Source organism: Oryx dammah, unplaced genomic scaffold (genome assembly GCF_014754425.2).
Source record: "Oryx dammah isolate SB20612 unplaced genomic scaffold, SCBI_Odam_1.1 HiC_scaffold_28, whole genome shotgun sequence".
Taxonomy (NCBI): Eukaryota; Metazoa; Chordata; class Mammalia; order Artiodactyla; family Bovidae; genus Oryx; species Oryx dammah.
In genome coordinates, this window is record NW_024070212.1 from 19,181,335 (window position 1) to 19,198,911 (window position 17,577).

General features: G+C 36.4%; 1 protein-coding gene across 2 annotated transcripts in view; it reads left to right on the forward strand.

Moving 5' to 3' along the window:
• The window catches only part of GOLPH3L (golgi phosphoprotein 3 like), a 44,712-nt gene that overhangs the window by 16,548 nt on the left and 10,587 nt on the right, over window positions 1-17,577 (forward strand). Inside the window, exons 3-4 of one of the 2 annotated variants that reach the window (XM_040230797.1) lie at window positions 6,364-6,495; window positions 8,904-9,018. In XM_040230797.1, the coding sequence (XP_040086731.1) occupies window positions 6,364-6,495; window positions 8,904-9,018 (247 nt within the window). The remainder of the gene's footprint in view (window positions 1-6,363; window positions 6,496-8,903; window positions 9,019-17,577) is intronic. The other variant, XM_040230798.1, reaches the window with a different exon arrangement.

The following is a 17,577-nucleotide window of genomic DNA, read 5'->3' on the forward strand; positions in this document are numbered from 1 at the left end:
TTAAGCAAAGTGAGCTTTTAGTAATGCTTAATCTCTTTTCTAAAATGTCTCTTTTGGCTCTATAGACTTAGAAATATTAATTGGAGTTAGAATGAATCACATTAATTTATAAAAGAGGAAAATAGATCAGATCTTGGAGCCATTCATTTAATAGAGTACTTTTTTTTTTGAAACCTTTATTGAATTAGTTACAATATTGCTTCTACTTTCTGTTTTTGGATTTTGGCCATGAGGCATGTGGGATCTTAGCTCCCTGACTGGGGATTGAACCTGCACCCCCTGTATTGGAAGGCAAAATCTTAACCACTGGACCACCAGGGAAGTCCCTAATAGAGTACTTTAAAGGAAAATAGTAGATTAACTCTTCTTAAAGTAATTTTTAGAGGGAAAAAATGAAATAAAATTCCCTTTGCTGGTAAAACTTGTTTTCTTGTATAATTTTTGATAATCCTAGCGATCATCTTGCAGACATTGGCCTTTGGAATCGGGCATGTAGGAAAGGCTTCAGGAAGACACAGCAAAATTCCCTCTGTAATGGAAAGTGAAGCAATTTTAATGTTGAATCTTCAGATTTGGGGGAGAGAAAGATTTTTTTCCTAATAAAATATTTTTTTAATTTGGAAAAATTAGAAAACCACCTTTTAAAGTAGACAGTATTTTATGTAACTGTGATAATCTTGAATATGAAATTGTATATTTGCCTGTTTTTCATTCAACTTTAAGGATTTTCTAACATTTGTTAAAGCTCCTTTTAATGATGCTTTACGCTTCTTTGGTTTCTTTCCTCTTTTTACCCCAAGGAGGCAAGTTTAAAATCTTTAACCTTCAGAGTTGTTTTAAGGTGTGTCTTTAAAGAGGTTTGAATAACGAACACTTGACTAAGTGGAAATTCAGCGCAAAGGTGTTGACTCTCAGAATTTATTGAAATCTTATTGCCCAAACTTTTACAAGAATAAAATAGCATTATCAAAAGTTTCAATATGTATAATCTTTGACTCAAAAATTTCTTCTAAGAATTTATTCAACAGAAGCACACATACAAATGAATATTTCTTTACAGCATTTTTTTATAATGGCAAAAAACTGTAAGCAACCCAAACATACATCAATAAGGACTTGAATAGATAAACTACAGTGTATCTAAAAAGCAGTACTATGCCCATAACAATGGTTGAGGTAGCTGTGTGTTTAGTGATGTGGAAAGATATCCAAAATAATGCCTAAGTGGAAAGTTGCCACTCAGTATAATCATATTTCTGTATGTAATATTAGCAAACGTATAATATAATACATTATGCGTATGAAGTCTAGAAAATATCCACTAAACTGTTACGTGGAAGTGATAAGATTATGAGACTTCTACTTTCTAAATTACACATTTCTAAAATATCTCTTCTTTTTTGACAATTATGTATTACATTTATAATCAAGACAAACTCTGCTATTCAAAGATCTCATTCTGCCAGTCCTCCAGTATTTTCTGTCCATCAAGAAGCAGTGTGCAATTTTGGTGTCTCAGTAGATTCTAAAATCTTTCTTTTTTCCCTCATGTACTTAGCCTTTGGTAATTAAATGTAATGATTGAATGATAAACTTCAGTATGCACATGCTAGATCATCCTGCATACTAAAGCACTGACCCTTTAACACGGAATCTTCATTATACATGGCTTGAGAATTTACCAAGACAGCTAGATAAATTTAGTGGACTTCAGAGTTATAACTGTATTTAAAAGTCTTCATGTATATTCTTATACTTTTTTACTATTATGACATGATTCAATAAAAAGTTAAAAAACTGATTTGAAGAGTTTTATATAGTGTGAGATACTATGTTGGGAAAGGGTGCTATTGAAAAACACAGTTTGTACATCCTGGCCATTGTTTCTTTATTTGCAGTACTTCTCATTTATAGTTCTGTTGACAATCTGATATCGTTGTTACTGAAACAGAAGTTATATGGTAAGGTAGAAATGAAAAAACTAGGAAAACTTCCCTCTAATTGCTATATTACTAGTTGAAATGTTTGTACACCTGTTGAGCTTCATAGTCAACAGGATTAAAAGTTATACCTAAGTAAATTATATATTCTAAAGTAAAGTTATAGTTTAACCTTAACTAGGCAGCTAACTTCTATAAAGCCAAGTATTACTCAGGAGTGGGGCGGGGGTGGGTAGGCTTACTCCCTCCTTAAAGAGGAGTTATAAGAATTACTCTTGAAGTAGCCATGAGGCAAGCAGTGAAGAGAACTAATCCCACCTTTGAGTCTAAGATCAGACCCTCAGGAAATTTGGATAAACCTAGGAATGCTTATAGTTCAGGCTGAGCTTTTACCAAGTTAACATATTTACTTTAAATCATAAATTTGTGCTTTCCAGAAACATTTATTGAGAAATACTGTCATATATTCTCTCCTTATATAGAATATATAATAAATTTATATTCTACTGAGGACAAGCAGTTGATTACAATATGAAATAATAAATGATAGAGGAGAAGTAGACCCCACACACACACACACCCAGGTGAGAACCTAACCCAGAGGGTGGAGTGGAGGAAAAGATAATGTTGGAGAAGGTTATGTGGAAGATGTGACCCTTGTACTCAATCCTTAAGAACAAGGAAGAGCTAAGTAGAGAAGTTTTGTTTCTTCTAGACAGAACTGTGTGTGCAAAGGCCAGTAGGCAAAAAAGGTGCATTAAGAGTACTTAAAATTGTTCCAGAAAGCTGGAGAATAGTGTTCTAGGGAAAATATGCCAGAGAGAAACAAGTAAGCAGCCTCCTGATTTAAGTGCAATAAGGTTCAATCCCTGGGTAGGGAAGATTCCCTGGAGAAGGGAATGGCAACCCACTCCAGTATTCTTGCCTGGAGGATTTCATGAACAGAGGAGCTTGGTGGGCTACTGTCCATGGAGTCAAAAAAAGTTGGACAAAACTAAGTGACTAACACTTTCACTACTACTTTCACTAAGAAATTTGGATTTGACTGGGAGGAGCAGAGGGGAAGGGAGTTATATAATTTATTTGAGCTTGAAGGTTATGGGGAAAATGGAATTAGAAGACCTCTAGTTCTGCAGTATAGTGGTAAGGCTTAATTTTTTTAATGTATTGTTGGAGGAATTCCCTGGTTGTCCAGTTTATAGGACTTGGTATTTCCATTTCCAGGGACCCACGTTTGATCCCTGGTCAGGGAACTAAGATCTCACAAGTCATATGGTGTGCTCCCCAACCCCCCACCCTACCAAAACTGTATTCTTGGTAGTCTCCCAGTCCCACCATGCCTTACTCACAGCAGAAGCAAATGCAAATATTCTCTAAAGGAAGACATCCTCAGGGACTTCCCTGGTGATCCAGTAGCTGAGACTCCAAGCTCCCAATGCAGGGGGCACAGGTCTGATCCCTAATCAGGGAAGATCCCATGTGCCACATATTGTGGTAAAAAAAAAAGTAAAGGAATACATTCTCAGTTTAGGCCTCCAAAATCTCATAGATTTACAAAAAATTAAATATGGGCCTCTTAATCAAATGTCATCAAACATACAAAGAAAAATACACCCATGAGAAAGAATCAGCAGAAGTAACAATGGTTCATTCAAGGACCTTACATATTAAAATGATCAAACAATGTGAAATGTCTATGATTTTTTAAAGAAATAATCATAAAATGAACACAAAATGAATCACAAAAGAAGAAATGATCACAAATGACCAGGTAAATGTGAAAAATAAATGGAACTTTAAGAGATGTAAAGCAATGGCTCTGATGGTAAAGAATCTGCCTGCAGTGCAGGAGACCCAGGTTCGATCCCTGGGTCAGGAAGATCCCCTGGAGAAGGGAATAGCTACTCACTCCAATATTCTTGCCTGGAGAATTCCATGGACAGAAGAGCCTGGAGGGCTATAGTCCATTGGGTTGCTAAGAGTTGGAGACGACTGAGCGACTAACACTTTCTTGGGGTTAGTTTAACATATTAAATATAGATGGAGAATAAATTTGAGGTCAGATATGAACTAACTCTTGAAAAAGCAATATAGGGACAATGGAAATGGAAAATATATAGGAGAGGTTAAAAGGCATGGAGGTTAGAATAAGAAAAATTGAAAGAATTAAGGGAATAGAGGAAAGCCAAAATTCTTAGAAATAAGAGTTGACATTTTTTGAGAAGTAATAAATGAGCCTACAGATACAGGAAGTGTATACCAAACAGGATACATAAATTCACACACACTTATGTTGTAGTCAAATGGAAAAACACCAAAAGAGAAAATCTGAAAGGACCAAAGAAAAAAGACAAGCCACCTACCACAATCAATAAGAATGATCGATTTCTCACTGCAACAACGGAAGCTAGAAGAGGAGGGCATAATATCTTCAATATGATAAAGAGAAAACTATCAATCAGAATTTTATATCCAGAAAAACAATATTTTTAAAACAATGGTAAAATGAAGACATTTCAGATCAACAAAATAGAATTTGCCTTCAACAGACTTTTACTTAAGGAAATTCTACTTTAGGAAGAAGGAAAATGGTACCAGAAAGGAGATCTGAGATGCAAGAAGAAATGGTGAGCAAAGAATTTGGTAAGCATCTGAGTAAATCTAAACAAGTGCTACCTGTATAAAATAATGATGTCTAATTTGTGAAGTAAAAGATAAAATATTGGCCAATTAGGAGAGATTAATGTATTGATTTGTTTTAATAATAGTATATTAATTTTAAATTATCATGCATGTTAAATTTTCAATGATAACTTCCCAAAGAAAAGTGAATGTATAACTTCTAAATCAATAAAGAGGAAAACTGGATGTTTTTTGGCCACACCATTTGGCATGCAGGATCTTAGTTTCCTACCAAGGATTGAATCCACACCTGTCATGTTACATAACCTCCATAAGCCTTAGTTTCCTTATCTTTAACATGTGGATAATAGTAGAACCTCCCTTACAGGATTGTTGTGAAGATGTAATCATATAATGCATGCAAAGAAGCTTAGCACAAATCTACAACATAGTTAGGTGTTCAATATATATTAGACATTACTGTTATGAATAGTGACTTAGTCTTGTTCATGCTTGAAAGCCATGCTAGAATCTGCCAACATCACACCCAGCCTCTCTCCAGTGAGAGGGAAAGCTACACCCAAAGACAGCTAAAACGTGTTACACAGTTCAAAACTGATAGGTCTTCCTTGTGTTAATCACAACTCCTTGCTTAGAACCTTCAGAATTCAATATTGCCTTTCAGTAAAAAGTTCAAAGCTTCAAGGCTTTCTACAGCCTAGCCCGACCAACTTGATCTCATGAGTTCTCTTTAAATCCTTGAGTTAAATCTCTAAACATATTTGAGGTCTCCTTCCTTGATGCTTTTGCTTAAAATGCCCATTTGAAGAATAGGTAGAATTTGAATGACTTCCTTCATCTGGAAAACCCTCACTCCCTGCTAAATCCAACCTATTCTTCAAATCCCAGCTCAAGTCCCATAAGAGTTCCTGACTGCTCTAGCCCAAAAGTAATTTATAATTTGAAAAAGTATCATCTAAACCAGGCCTTCTATAGTAATTTATACCTGTTTCTTCTACTCCATTTTTCAGTTGAGCCTTTATTTAAATTTTATATTGTCACAGAAAGCTTCTCTCAAGTTTTCAGGTCTTCCCAGCTACATTTTCAGATCCTTAAGATAGTGGCTATTAATTGTATATCTTTGTATTCCCTGTAGTTCCTCAGGAAGGGAAACTAACATGTAAGTGCGTACAATATGCCAGGTATTATGCTAAATGGTTTCTTTTTTTTTTTTAATGGTGTCTTATATTGATAATATATATCTTACTTATTCTTCAAAATAAACGTGTATAGACATTAGTGTCCTTGTTTTACAGATGAGGACATTGCACTTAAGAAAGGTTAAGTAACATACCAAGGCACTTAACTAGTCAATGGCAGAGGTGGGTTTCTACTACACCATCCATCAAAATAGCCTGCAACTAATACATACCTTGGAGGTAAAAAAGCTCAAACAGTATACATCTTTCTACTTATTTGTATCCCACTGTGAAATTTAGAATGTCATGGAAGCAAAGAAACCAAAATTTTTTTCAAAAATTGAAATTTGGCATGCCAGTTATTAACAGCCCAACCATAGGAATTCACAAAGAACTTGAAGTTAGAAAGTCATACTTTGTGGGGAGGGGTGGATTAAGGAAGTTAAAGAGATTTTTTTTTCATTTATTCTGTATTTTGCCTTGAGTTCATGTAATGTGATGCGAAATGAATCACAGAACAAAATGGAACATTCTTTGGGTGCTTGCTGCAAGTCCATACCCCTTTCAGAACGTTCTTTCTTTTCTCTTTTCCCCTTTCCTAGGGTTACACATCTTTCTGGAATGACTGCATATCATCTGGCCTGCGAGGCGGCATCCTGATAGAGCTGGCCATGCGAGGTCGAATCTATCTAGAACCCCCAACCATGCGTAAGAAGCGACTACTAGACAGAAAGGTAGAGCATCCTCCATGAATATCCTCTTATGAAAGGGCAGATACCAACAGTCCATTTTGGAAGAATAGGAAGATTTGAGACGTGAGACAATAAAAATATCACTTATTCAGTTGTCCCATTGTCAGTTCAGTTCAGTTCAGTTCAGTCGCTCAGTCACGTCCAACTCTTTGCGACCCCATGAATCGCAGCACGCCAGGCCTCCCTGTCCATCACCAACTCCCAGAGTTCACTCAGACTCAGGTCCATCGAGTCCGTGATGCCATCCAGCCATCTCATCCTCGGTCGTCCCCTTCTCCTGCCCCCAGTCCCTCCCAGCATCAGAGTCTTTTCCAATGAGTCAACTCTTCGCATGAGGTGGCCAAAGTACTGGAGCTTCAGCTTTAGCATCATTTCTTCCAAAGAAATCCCAGGGCTGATCTCCTCCAGAATGGACTGGTTGGATCTCCTTGCAGTCCAAGGGACTCTCAAGAGTCTTCTCCAACACCACAGTTCAAAAGCATCAATTCTTTGGCACTCAGCCTTCTTCACGGTCCAACTGTCACACCCATACCTGACCACAGGAAAAACCATAGCCTTGACTAGATGGACCTTAGTCGGCAAAGTAATGTCTCTGCTTTTGAATATGCTATCTAGGTTGGTCATAACTTTTCTTCCAAGGAGTAAGCGTCTTTTAATTTCATGGCTGCAGTCACCATCTGCAGTGATTTTGGAGCCCAGAAAAACAAAGTCTGACACTGTTTCCACTCTTTCCCCATCTATTTCCCATGAAGTGATGGGATCGGATGCCATTATCTTCATTTTCTGAATGTTGAGCTTTAAGCCAACTTTTTCACTCTCCTCTTTCACTTTCAAGAGGCTCTTTAGTTCCTCTTCACTTTCTGCCATAAGGGTGGTGTCATCTGCATATCTGAGGTTATTGCTATTTCTCCCAGCAATCTTGATTCCAGCTTGTGTTTCTTCCAGTCCAGCATTTCTCATGATATACTCTGCATAGAAGTTAAATAAGCAGGGTGACAGTATACAGCCTTGACGTACTCCTTTTCCTATTTGGAACCAGTCTGTTGTTCCATGTCCAGTTCTAACTGCCGCTTCCTGACCTGCATACAGATTTCTCAAGAGGCAGGTCAGGTGGTCTGGTATTCCCATCTCTTTCAGAATTTTCCACAATTTATTGTCTAACAGGTTTAATTATCCTGTAACAGAGATAGAAATCTAAGTATCCTTGGTCTAAAAAGTTGTAAGAAGTTCATGGTTTTGTCTTCCCTTTTTATGCAGAAAAGTCAGATCTAAGATAGTGTTGATTATTTTTCTGTATTTATCTATAGGTGTAATATTATGAAACAGTATTATATAACGAGGAGGTAAACATGTGGGTCAGATGCAGTCTTAACTCTGGTCAATCTCAGATAACCATTCCGTTTCCCTCCTTCCAATTATTTTGCAAGTCCTCTCTAGCATGAGTTATACGACTCTCTCCATTTTCTTATTACTTGTTTTTTCCACTCACAACTTCACTGTCATACTTAGCACTCTAGTGAAACTACCTTCTTAGGTGTCACCAGCTAATTTTCAGTCTTCAATTTATTTTTCTCTTTTAACCTGTATGTGGTGTTTGATACTTTTGACTACCTCCTATTTGAAATTTCCTCTCTTCTTGACCTTTGTTATATTATATCCTCTTGCTTCTCTAGTGGTACCCTATTTCATTTACTTCTCCATTCCTTAATATCTAAATCTCAATTTATATCACTTTGTATCCTTTTAGAGAGATCATTTACCTTTACAGCTTCATCTATCACCCTTACGTTATTAATTTTCAAATTACTAGACCTGTCTTCTTTTTCCACCTCCAGGAACATAGTTAACTATTGTCCAGACATTCAACTTGGCTATCCCGTATCAGTTAAAACCAAGCTTCATCAACTTTACCTGAGTTTCCTATCTTTACTAATTGTTTCACAAGTTGGTTTTCCAGGCTCAAAGAGTTATTATTGAATCTTTTTTCTCCATTACCATTTATATCGTTTGCCACTGGGGCCCAGTTCAAATGTTATTTTTATCTGTCCATACTAGATTTTAAATTTCTTGAGGAAACAGACACAATATGTTATGCTGCTTTGCTTTTCCTGTGACATTTAACCCGTAGCTCAGATGGTAAAGCGTCTGCCTACAATCCCGGAGACCCAGGTTCGGTCCCTGGGTCGGGAAGATCCCCTGGAGAAGGAAATGGCAACCCACTCCAGTCTTCTTGCCTGGAAAATCCCATGGCTACAGTCCATGGGGTTGCAAAGAGTCGGACATGACTGAGTCACTTCACTTCGCTTCACTTCATATGTATAGCATATTCAGTGATTTTAATTTGAATGAAGTAGGTGAACCAGAGTCTCTTGTTTCTTCTTTTCTGAAAGGTACTGCTAAAGTCAGACAGCCCAACGGGTGATGTTTTACTGGATGAAACTCTCAAACACATCAAAGCAACTGAACCCACAGAAACTGTCCAAACATGGATAGAGCTACTCACCGGTAAGAAGATGCAGAATGATTTTAAAAATATCCCACATTTTATAATCTTTACCCTACTCTTAAGGTTGGGAGAAGAAGTATAGAAATTTAGGGTGCTGAGTAAAATATGTATATTTTACTTATAAACTGTACTATTGAGGGACCAAAAAAGGCATGATTAATCAATACATAAAGTTTTCCAAAGCTTCACCTTACCTCTGTACACCTCATAAGCTCACAAGAAATTTTTTTAACATCTGTGTTTATGTATAATTCACATACAGTTGTTGTATAATTCACATACAGGGTCATCATACAGTTGACCCATTAAAAGTATACAATTAAATGGATTTTAGTATATTCACACAGTTGTGCAACCATCATCACAACCTAAGTTTAGAACATTTTCATCATCCCCAAAATAAACCCTATGCTCACTAGCAGTTTTCCCCATGTTTCCCAGCCCTCCTGCCCAGCTCCGACAACCACTAATCTACGTTCTATCTCTGTAGATTTGCCTATTCTGGATATTTCATATAAACGAAACCATACAACTTTTGGTTTTTTGTGACTGACTTCCAAGGATAATATTTTCAAGGTTCATCCATGTTGTGGCATGTATCAGCACTCCATTCCTTTTTTCCTCAAAGGCAAGTTCAAAAACTTTAATATGAATAACTAAGCCTATGGCATAAAATTATAGGAGAATCTTCCACAGGGCACTTTGAGGTCATAGCCAGTACCACCTTCTGGAGCAGTTTTTTTAAACTGACGTTTTTATTGAGACATTTGTATTGAGTTGGTTAAAAAGTTCATTCTGTTTCTTCCATAACATCTTACAGAAACACTCGAAGGAACTTTTTGGCCAACCCAATATATTGACATGCAGTTGTAAGAATTAATATGGAGAGATACCTTTATATGCTTTGTCTAGAATCCCCCACTGGTAAAATTTCTCAAATTTTTAGTGTATGATAATCAGAGTACTGAAATTGATATGATTCACCAATCTTGTTAGAATTTGCCTAGGTTTTTTGTGTTTTTTTTTTTGTTCTTTTTGGCTGCACCACGTGGCATGTGGAATCTTAGTTCCCCAAGCAGGGATCAAACCTTGCTGCTTGCAGTGGAAGCACAGAGTCTTAACCATTGGACAGCCAGTGAAGTCACAAATTTCCCCAGTTTTAATTTGACTCTTTATTTCCAAATAATATTTCATTGGATGGTTATATTACTTTAATTATTTATTTATCAGTTGATGGACATTTGAATTATTTCCTCTTTTTGACTAACATGAACATTCATAGACAAGTTTTTGTGTGGACACGTTTTCATTTCGGGGGTATATAATTAACTTTATTGTGGTAAAATACACATATTTATTATCTTAATCGTAAGTGTACAATTCAGTGACATTAAAAACACAGTGTTATATAACTATTACTTCTCTCTACACTCAAAGCTTTCTCATCATCCAAATATCCCTCTTCCTCCCTCTCTTCATTCCCTGGCAACTTCTTATTTACCTTCTGTCTGTATGAATTTACCTGATCTGCTGCTGCTGCTAAGTCACTTCAGTCGTGACCGACTCTGTGAGACCCCATAGACAGCAGCCCACCAGGCTCCCCCATCCCTGGGACTCTCCAGGCAAGAATACTGGAGTGGGTTGCCATTTCTTTCTCCAATGCATGAGAGTGAAAAGTGAAAGTGAAGTCGCTCAGTCGTGTCCGACTCTGTGCGACCCCATAGACAGTAGCCCACCAGTCTCCTCCATCCATGGGATTTTCCAGGCAAGAGTACTGGAGTGGGGTGCCATTGTGGAATCATACAGTATTTGTCCTTCTATGCCTGATTTACTTGAAAGCTAAGCATTTTTTCAAGGTCCATTCATCTTACAGCTTACATCAAAATCTCATTCATTTTTATGGTTGTGTAATATTCTGTTGTATGTGATATACCACATTTTGTTAATTTCATCTGTTAATGAACACTTGGGTATTTCCATCTGTTGGCTATTGTGGGTAATGCTGCTGCGAACCTTGTTGTGCATATATCTGATAAAGTCATTGCTTTCCATTCTTTTGGATATATATCTTGGAGTAGAATTATTGGGTCATGTTCAATAGTTTGAGAAACCACCAAACTGTTTTCTACAGAAGTTGCAGTCTTTGACATTCTTACCAGCATGGTAAGGTTCCAGTTTCTCTACGTCCTCATTAGCGCTTGTTTTGTTTTGTTTATAATTATAGCCATTCTAGTAGATATGAAGTGGTATCTCATTGTGGTTTTGATTTTCATTTCCCTAATGATTAATGATGTTGAGCATCTTTTCATGGATGATTTATGTATCTTCTTTGGAGAAAGGTCTTTTGCCCATATTTGAATTGGCTTCTGTTTTTGTTGAGTTTTCAAGCTCTTTCTATAGTCTTAACAGTAATCCCTTATCAAATATATGATTTGTAAATATTTTCTCTCATTCTATCAGTTATCTATTCACTTTATTAAGAGTAACTCTTGATGCACAAAAGTTCTTAATTTTGATGAAGTCCAGTTTATTTGTTGCCTGACTTTTGGTGTCATATCACTGAAATCTTTGCCAAATCTAATGTCATAACGATTTTCCCAATGCTTTCTTCTAGGAGTTTTACAGTTTTAGTTCTTAAATTGGTTCTTTGATCCATTTTTACTTAATTTTCGAATATGATATAAAGGTTCAACTTGCATGTGGATATGCGGTTTCCCAGAACCATTTGTTAAAAATACTATTCTTTCCCCCTTGAATGGCCTTGGAAGTCTTGTTGAAAATCAGCTGACCATATCTGCAAAGGTTTATTTCTGGACTCTCTATTCTGTTGTATTAACCTGTATGTTTGTCCATACTGTTTTACTTACTGTAGCTTTGTAATAAGTTCTGAAGTTGAAAAAGTATGAATCCACTAATTTTATCCTTCTTTTTCAAAGTTGTTTTGGCAGTTCTGGGTCTTGTGCAATTCTTTATGAATTTGAGGATCAACTTTTCCACTTCTGTGGAAAAGGCTGTTAGAATTTTATAGGGATTGGGTTGAACCTGTAGATCTTTTTGGGTGGTTATTGCCATTTTAACAGTGTTAAATCTTCCTGTCCATTAAAAGAGACTTAGGCTGTCTTTCCATTATTTAGGTCTTCTTTAATTTTCTTTCATCAGTTTTATAGTTTTCAGTGTACAAATCTTTCACCTCACTGGTTAGACTTATTCCTAAATATTTAATTTTCTTACACACTGTTATAAATGGGATTGCTTTCTTAATTTCATTTTCAGATTATTCATTTCTGATATACAGAAACAACTGATTTTTGTTTTTTCATCTTGTACCCAGCAACTTAGTCGAGTCTATTAGTTCTAGTTGCTTTTTGAGTATTTGAGGAGATTTTCTATGTATAGGATCATGTCATCTGCAGACAGAGATAAACCGTAAGGCTTTCCTGAATACTCTTTATCATATTGAGGAATTTTTTTTTATTCCTAGTTTCCTAGAAGGTTTTATAATGAAAGGGTGTTTGTTTTTGTTGTTACTTTTCTTTTTTTTTTAATTAAAGATAATTGCAGTACAGAATTTTGTTGGTTTCTAAGTTGCATTTCTGAATCAAGTGACATGGTCATGTGGGGTTTTTTAAAATTATATTAAATGATGTATTATTGATACATTGTTTGATTTTTATTGAAATATAATTGCATAAATGTTATATTAGTTTCAGATGTATATCATGTTGATTTACTATTTATGTGTATTGTGAAATAATTACCACAATAAGTCTAGTTAGCATCCATCATCACACATAGCTTTTTTTTCTTGTGATGAGAACTTTTAAGATCTGTTTTCTTTAGTGCTTTGTCGCTTCAGTTGTGTCCAACTCTGTGCGACCCTATGGACTGTATGTAGCCCACCAGGCTCCTCTGTCAATGGGATTTTCCAGGCAAGAATACTGGAGTGGATTGCCATGCCCTGCTCCAGGGGATCCTCCCAACCCAAGGATCAAACCCGCGTTGCTTATGTCTCCTGCATTGGCCGGCAGGTTCTTTACCACTAGTGCCATCTGGGAAGCCCATTTGAAAGTCTGTTTTCTTAGCAACTTTCAAATACATAATACAATGTTAGTAACTATAGTTACCATGCTATATATTACATCCTCAGGATTTATTTTATAACTGAAATTTTATATCTTTTCATCTTCACACATTGTGGCTTTCTTCCCCTTTCCACCCTTAGCAACTACCAATCTGTTCTGTGTATCTAAAATTTTGGAATTTTTTGGTTTTGTTTTAGATTCCAGATACAAGTGAGATCATACAGTATTTGTCTTTCCCTGTCTGACTTATTTCACTTAGCATAATGCCCTCAAGACCCCTCCATGTTGTTATGAATGGCAAGATTTCCTCTTTTTATGGCTGATTAGTATTCCAATGTATGTATATGTGTGTGTGTGTATGTGTATGTTTGTGTGTGTGTATACCACATTTTCTTTACCTGTTCATCCATAATTGGTATTTAAATTGTTTCCATGTCTTAGCTATTGTAAATAATGCTGCAGTGAACATGGGTAGTTCACTGCAGCATTTCAAGTTAGTGTTTTCATTTCCTTTGGAAAAATTCTCAGAAGTAGAATTACTAAATTATATGGTAGTTATCATTTTAATTTTTTGATAAACTTCTATACTGTTTTCTGTAGTGACTGCACCAATTTACATTCTCACCAACAGTGCATGAGGGTTCCCTTTTCTCTATGTCCTTGCCAACATTTTTTTTTAATTTTTAAAATATTCAGATATTTATTTTTATTTATTTACTAATTTGGCTGCACTGGGTCTTAGTTGCAGCATGCAGGATCTTAACTGCAGCATGAGGCATCTAATTCCCCAACCAGGGATCAAACTTGGGTCCTCTGCATTGGGAGGGTGGAGTCTTAGCTACTGGACCACCTCGGAAGTCCCTATTTTTTTAAAATACTTTTTATTATATATTGCAGTACAGCCAATTAATAATGTTGTGATAGTTTCAGGTGGCCAGCCGGACTCAGCCAAACATACATGTGTCTGTTCTCCCCCAATCTCCCCTTCCATCCAGCCTGCCACATAACATTGAGCAGACTTCCCTGAACACTTGTTTTTTTTTTATCTTTTTAATAATAACCATCCTAACAAGTGTGAAGTGATATCTCATTACAGTTTTGATTTGCAGTTCCTTGATGATTACTGACATTGAGCGTATTTTCATGTGTCTTTTGGCCATTTTTATGTCTTCTTTTGAAAAACATCTATTTAGATCCTTAGTCTGTTTGAGTTTCTGTTACATTCCTGGGATAAATTTTACTTGATCACAGTGAATAATCCTTTTATCATGCTGTTGGATTAAGTTTGCTAATATTTTACTAAGGATTTTGAATCTACATTCATAAGACTTATTGGTCTGTAACTTTCTTTTCTTGTGATGTCTTTATTTGGCTTTAGTATGAGGATAATCTTGCCTCGCAGAATGAGTTAATGTGTTCCTTCTTTAGATTTTTGGAAGACTTTGTGAAGGATTGGTGTTAATTCTTCTATAAATGTAAGGTAGAATTCACTGATGAAGTCACCAGGCCCCAGACTTTTCTTTGTTGGGATGTTTTGATTTTTGATTACTGATTTCATCTTTTTATTTGCTATAAATCTGTTGAAATTTTCTGTTTCTTTGTCAGTTTAAATAATTTGAACTTTTCAAGGAGTTTGTCCATTTTTCTAGGTTGTCTAATTTGTTGGTTTAATATTATTCATAGTATTTTTTAAATATAAATTTATTTATTTTAATTGGAGGTTAATTACTTTACAATATTGTATTGGTTTTGCCATACATCAACATGAATCCCCCACAGGTATACACGTGTTCCTCATCCTGAACCCCCCTCCCACTTCCCTCCCTGTACCATCCCTCTGGGTCGTCTCAGTGCACCAGCCCCAAGCATCCAGTATCATGCATCGAACCTGGACTAGCGATTCATTTCATATATGATATTATACGTGTTTCAGTGCCATTCTCCCAAATCATCCCACCCTCTCCCTCTCCCACAGAGTCCAAAAGACTGTTCTATACATCTGTGTCTCTTTTGCTGTCTCGCATACAGGGTTATCATTACCATCTTTCTAAATTCCATATATATGCGTGAGTATACTGTATTGGTGTTTTTCTTTCTGGCTTACTTCACTCTGTATAATAGGCTCCTGTTTCATCCACCTCATTAGAACTGATTCAAATGTGTTCTTTTTACTAGTTGAGTAATACTCCATTGTAATACTCCACAGCTTTCTTATCCATTCATCTGCTGACGGACATGTAGGTTGCTTCCATGTCCTGGCTATTATAAACAGTGCTGTGATGAACATTGGGGTACATGTGTCTCTTTCAATTCTGGTTTCCTCAGTGTGTATGCCCAGCAGTGGGATTGCTGGGTCATAAGGCAGTTCTGTTTCCAGTTTTTTAAGGAGTCTCCACACTGTTCTCCATAGTGGCTGTACTAGTTTGCATTCCCACCAACAGTGTAAGAGGCTTCCCTTTTCTCCACACCCTCTCCAGCATTTATTGCTTGTAGACTTTTGGATCGCAGCCATTCTGACTGGCGTGAAATGGTACCTCATTGTGGTTTTGATTTGCCTTTCTCTGATAATGAGTGATGGTGAGCATCATAGTATTATTTTATAATCCTTCTTTTAATCCCTGCAAGATCCATTGTAATGCCTTCACTCTCATTTCTGATTTTTAGTTGTTTCTATCTTTTTTCCTTTGGCAGTCTAGCTCAATGTTTGTGAATTCTGATTGTTTCAAAGAAACAACTTTTAGTTTCTTTAATTTTGTTGGTTGTTTTTCTGATCTCTCTTTTTGTATATCTCTTCTCTAATCTGTTTCCTTCCTTCTATTAACTTAGGGTTTATTTTGCTCTCCTTTTTCTAGTCCATTAAAGTATAAAGTTAGGAGATTGATTTTAGACTTTTTAAATTTACGCATTTACAGCAAATTTCCCTCTGCTTTCACTGCATCCCATATACTTTCATATGTTGTGTTTTCATCCATTTCTAAGTATTTTCTAATTTCCTTTGTGATTTCTTCTTTGACACATTGGTGTTTCAGTTCAGTTTAGTTCAGTCGCTCAGTCACGTCCAACTCTTTGTGACCCCATTAACCACAGCACGCCAGGCCTCCCTGTCCATCACCAACTCCCAGAGTTCACCCAAACTCATGTGCATCGAGTCGGTGATGCCATCCAGCAATCTCATCCTCTGTCATCTCCTCCTCCTCCTGCCCCCAATCCCTCTCAGTATCAGGGTCTTTTCCAGTGAGTCAACTCTTCGCATGAGGTGGCCAAAGTATTGGAGCTTCAGCCTCAGCATCAGTCCTTGCAGTGAACAACACCCAGGACTGGTCTCTTTTAGGATGGACTGGTTGGATCTCCTTGCAGCTTGTTTAATTTACACATATAGGCAAATTTTCATTTTCCTTCTTTTGTTGATGTCTAATTTCTTCCCACTATGGTCAGAGAAGATACTTTGTAGTATGATATCTGTCTTTTGAAATATATTGAGATTTCTTTTATGGCCTAACATATGGTGTCTCTTGGAGAATGTGCCATATAAATCTAAGAAGAACTTGTATTCTGCAAGTAGGGTGATACAAAACTGTTTACTTCTGTCTGTTCTGTCCATTTTGCTTCATGTATTTTGAGTCTGTTATTAGGAGTGTAAATATTTATAATTGTTTTATCTTCTTGTTGTACTGAACCTTTTATTAATATATAATGTCTCTGTGTCTCTTTTGTGACACAGAGACATTTAAAGTGTATTTTGTCCAAAATTAGTATAGACATCCCTTCTCTTTTTTGGTTACTATTTGAATGGAATATCTCTTTCCATCCATTCACTTTCAACCTGTCTATGTCCTTTGATCTAAAGTGAGTCTCTCATAAACAGCATATAGTTGGATCATGTTTTTTAAGCCATCCTGCCAATTTTTTCTTATGATTAAATAGTTTAGTATGTTTACATTTTAAGTAATTACTGGGGCTTCCCTGGTGGTCTAGTGGTTAAAAAATCTGCCTTGCAATGCAGGGGACACTGGTTCGATCCCTGGCCTGGGAAGATCCCACATGCCATGGGGCAGCTAAGCCCATGTGCCACAACTGCTGAAGCCTGCATACCCTGGAGCCAGTGCTCTGCAACAGAAGTCCTCCCACCACAACTACAGCATAAGCCCCTGTTCGCTGCAGCTAGAGAAAGGTTGTGCGCAGCAACAAAGACCCAGTGCAGTCAAGAATAAAATAAATAAATAATAAATAAAGTAATTACTGATAAGGAGACACTACTATTTTGCTATATGGCCTATAGATTTTTGTCCTTCATTTCCTGCATTACTATCTCCTTTTATGTTTGGTTGATTTTTTTATAGTGAAACATTTTGATTCCCTTCTCATGTTCTTTAGTGTATATTCTATAGACATTTTCTTTGTTGCACCATGGGAAAATTACATTTTATATCTTAAAGTTATGACAACCTAATTTGAATTTATACCAACTTAACTTCA